The 4,042-nt window shown below is 28.8% G+C and overlaps 1 protein-coding gene across 1 annotated transcript; it reads right to left on the bottom strand.

Moving 5' to 3' along the window:
• Window positions 1–480: 480 nt before the first annotated feature.
• Window positions 481–3,581, bottom strand: LOC143600671 (membrane protein PM19L-like). The gene is made up of 4 exons (XM_077078293.1): window positions 3,456–3,581; window positions 1,278–1,498; window positions 1,102–1,147; window positions 481–591 (listed from the first exon to the last, which is right to left on the bottom strand). The coding sequence occupies exons 1-4, from the start codon at window positions 3,579–3,581 to the stop codon at window positions 481–483; spliced, it is 504 nt and encodes a 167-aa protein (XP_076934408.1).
• Window positions 3,582–4,042: the final 461 nt, after the last annotated feature.

Here is a 4,042-nt window from a genome sequence, read left to right on the forward strand (position 1 = left end):
AAATAATATTATTTTTTATAAATAAAAAGGTTAAATAACATACAACTTGATAAAAAAAATTGACTCTTTTATCAGGTAACATTAATCTCATGTATCCACACCTAACAAATAAAATCGAATTGTTTTAAATACATTTTATAAAAAAAAATAAAAAAATTAAAAAAACTAGCTAGAGAAAACATACAATACTTTTTAATACATGTAAAAAAAATAAACAAACTTTTGATAAGATCTTAAAGAAATATAATAATTAAATAAATAAAAATATATATAAAACTGTAAAACAAAAATAAAATTTTAATAGTTTTTTATTTGATATCTTGAGAGAATTATAAAATAAAATAAGAGGGACTAACATGTCAATTACAAAAGTTAAGTGAAGATGAAAGTTCAGGAGGGGTGTATGGATACAAGGGAGGGGAGTACGTTTAGCCTGACCCTTATTAGTTTATTTTACCCTGAAATACTACAATTTAGTACTTACACTAGCCCCCCACCAAACCTCACAAGCTCTTCAATCTCAACATGAATCGCCATCAAGCCAAGTAATTGCGTCCCGCTTAAGATCGTCAATAGGCTCTCTAGAACGTTCTGTACACAACATTGTCCCACGGATGGCGCCAATGAAGAAGCGCGAAACGTACCAGGCATAGTTCGGATCGTCTTCTACGGGATGATGTAACCAAATCTCGCTCTCCTCCGTTCAGATCTGCAATGGTTTTTGGGGGTGTGGAGGTGACTGCTAAGAAATCTCGAGAATCTCTTGTTTACAGACACAAAAATGGTTATGGTGGTGGCTCTTATTGAGAACAACAACCCTTAATAAGGAGGTGGAGACCTCCTTATATAGGGAGCCTCATGGCCACCATCATGGTACCTTAATGGGCCTAGCCCAGTTAGGGTTACCTCCACAAAACCCCCTCAGCCCAATAATATTGTATTAGTCCATATAATAAAATAAGCCAAACATAATATATTAAGGTCGTAAGCCGGGTTTAGTACCATACCCCTACAGTTACCGTGTTATAAATTTGCAATTTAAAACATACTTAATATATCTATCTAAATTGGTTTCTAAGTATGAAATAGAAATAGTAGTACCAAGTTGTCCCCGGTCCAACCAATACTTTTCTCTTTGCAGGCAAATCTGAAGACACGTTTTATGAATTAATATTAATTTACATGTTTATATTACATACACATAACATAACTAACCAATGGTCATTAACAAAATAAATATAATGATATTGAGAAAGATAACAAGTATATACTTATACCCCATAGCAAGCAATGCGAGTGACCAAGTGATAAGAGAAGAAGCAAAAGCTGCGTATAGTTTGGAAGCGTTAGGTTGGGCGGCATTACTCCATCCGGTGATAGAAGTTGTAAAACCGACAACTCCCGCTAAGAGAGACAATATAACCACATAACCGGTTGCCATGTTGCCGAACGGGTAGTATATCGGAAATATTCTCGCCGGAATAGTTAGAACAGATGCAGCACAAGACATTGAAAAATTATGTCTTTGTTTTTATACTTAACAAACTTAAAATTTGTTACCAAACAAAAACTTAGGAAAATGGTTTACACATGTCTTTGTTTTTATACTTAACATGTCCACTGTCAAATACGATTTAAGCCCTTTTTGTTTCTTTTTTGTCATTTTGTTATTTTTTATTATTATTATTATTTTTAAAACACATTTTTTAAATTCTTTTTTTCTTTTATTTTTTATATATTTAAAATGATTTTTTATATTTTTAAAATAACACAAAACATTATGTTGTTATCGGATTATTGTAACGAACTACCTTTATAGAAATTTATCCTGATTAGTTTATTTTTTTTATTATGTTATGTTTTTTCCTTTGGCGTTTCAATTATCATGTTTTTAGCTATTACCCACTACCAAAGATTTACCAAACTGTAGAAAATTCCTGTTGAAACTACCATGTTAGTTTAGTTGGACTTGAATTTGTATTGACTTTTAAGATGAAACATGGTAGTGGACATGCATATAATATGATCAAAAAAGGTATGTTAAATTCATTTCAAGATTCATATGACCTTAGTTTCATTCTATTATTTTGTTACCACCTTATTTTATTATACTATAAATTGGATGCTACAACAATTCTTATGTTGCTGACTAAGTAGAAAATCATGTTCCTGTTGATATGTTTTGGTTGTTGAATTCAAAGCAACGCAAATGGTGCTACAAATTTTGCACATTAAAGAGATTAAAGAGAATTATAAAGAATTATACAATGAAAATACACTTCCAACATTGCTTTCAATTTTGTTGTTACATTTACTATTTAAGGTCAAAATTTATGTTAACACTAATTTGTACTTTTATAAAATATTCTTTTTCATTATAAAAGAATTATGATACTAAATGAATTTTTCAAATTCAGATTTCCCATAATATGTAAAAAAAAACATAATTATCGTAATCATTTTGTCTAATTTTGAATTCCGATTCCCTTTGACTCACATTTTTTTTCTTTAATACCAACGGGCACATATCTTATATGTAGCCCTACATTATCGTTAATCACATTGTCTTATCATATCTCTCTAACCCAACCATTTATAAATGTTCATTATTTCTCTTTTTATTTTAAAACATAATTTTTTTTATATATTTTCTATTACAACCAAACCTTAGCCTTGTGAATTTAGTTTCTAATTCCATGACAACATTTTGTTATATATCATTTTTAAGCACACAATATTTAAAATAATAATATGGGTATGAATGTTTTATTTTTAAAATAAATAAAACACCAAGGTTTGGTTTGGAATGTTTATATTTAAAATAAATAAAACACCAGGTTTGGTTTGCAACTTAAAACTAATAGTGTATAAATATATTAAAAAACTTATTAGAAAAGTCATAAACAAAAATTATTATATAAAATAACTGAATTTTAAGTATTACAAATAATATATTTTTATTTTTATAATATTTTTCACTCATGAGGAACACGGGCTCAAACCTATTCTATGTAATAAATTACACAAATTTTGTGAATAGTTATCTAGTGTTATGTGATAATTAATATTTTAATAAGAAATGGTGTTAATATTTAAAAAGGGAAAAAGTCACAAATATGATAATTTGTATTTTTAAGACATAGTGAGTTTTGTATAAAAAGAGGTGAAAACATTAAATAGTAAAGCGGTTAAAAAATTTATTTTAATAGAAAAGAGTTACACCATCTATCAATCCAAAGTTAACTATATATTTTGTGTTACTTTTGTAGATTACAAGCAACCAAGGGGTACGTTTAGCATGATCTTTTTTAACTAACACAAGATGATCAAGTAAATGAGACTTTGATCTGCTTACTTGGTACATGACACAAAAAATACAGTTAAAAGAAATCGTACTTATTCTCTTTAAAAACATATACTTAAATATGAAATGTAAAAAATGTATAGATTGTACCTTGTTTGTGGGAGTCTCTGATGCCGAGATTTACCTCCAAAGAAGTAATTACAATTACAAGCAAATAAAGAGCGAGGTTCATGAAGAAAAAGAAGAATGTTGCGGGTTTAGCACCACTCAAACCCATGGCATGATTTGAAGACTTTGTAAATATTTTTTTATCATCTTCTTGTTATAGGAGGTTATGATATATATACAAGGGTGATTATGGATTGCGATTAATTGTTAATTTATTGATGATGTTTTGCTTTGGGTTTGAACCTTGTGATGGCTTTTGCACAAAGAAATGCTTTAATTTCTGTCCTCTTGAGGATAAGCATCCCTTTGGCTCTTTTGTATTTAATAAACCTATAATAGGTAACTGCAATTTATTAAGATTTTTAGAATGTCACTAAAGCTGTTTTTATATAACTTTTTGGCTCAATAAAGTTAAAAACATTACTTTGTTATTAACTACTACGAAATAATGGCGTCATTGGCCAAAGATTAGTATTATTAAGCAAACATAGTTAGGTTATATTACAAACTAAATCTCATCATATAGTACACTTTTTTTTAAACAGCAAAGCTCCGGACGCCTAGGATCAC

Source organism: Bidens hawaiensis, unplaced genomic scaffold, assembly GCF_021521415.1.
Source record: "Bidens hawaiensis isolate Kalapana, Puna unplaced genomic scaffold, B.hawaiensis_p1.1 tig00054759_1, whole genome shotgun sequence".
NCBI lineage: Eukaryota > Viridiplantae > Streptophyta > Magnoliopsida > Asterales > Asteraceae > Bidens > Bidens hawaiensis.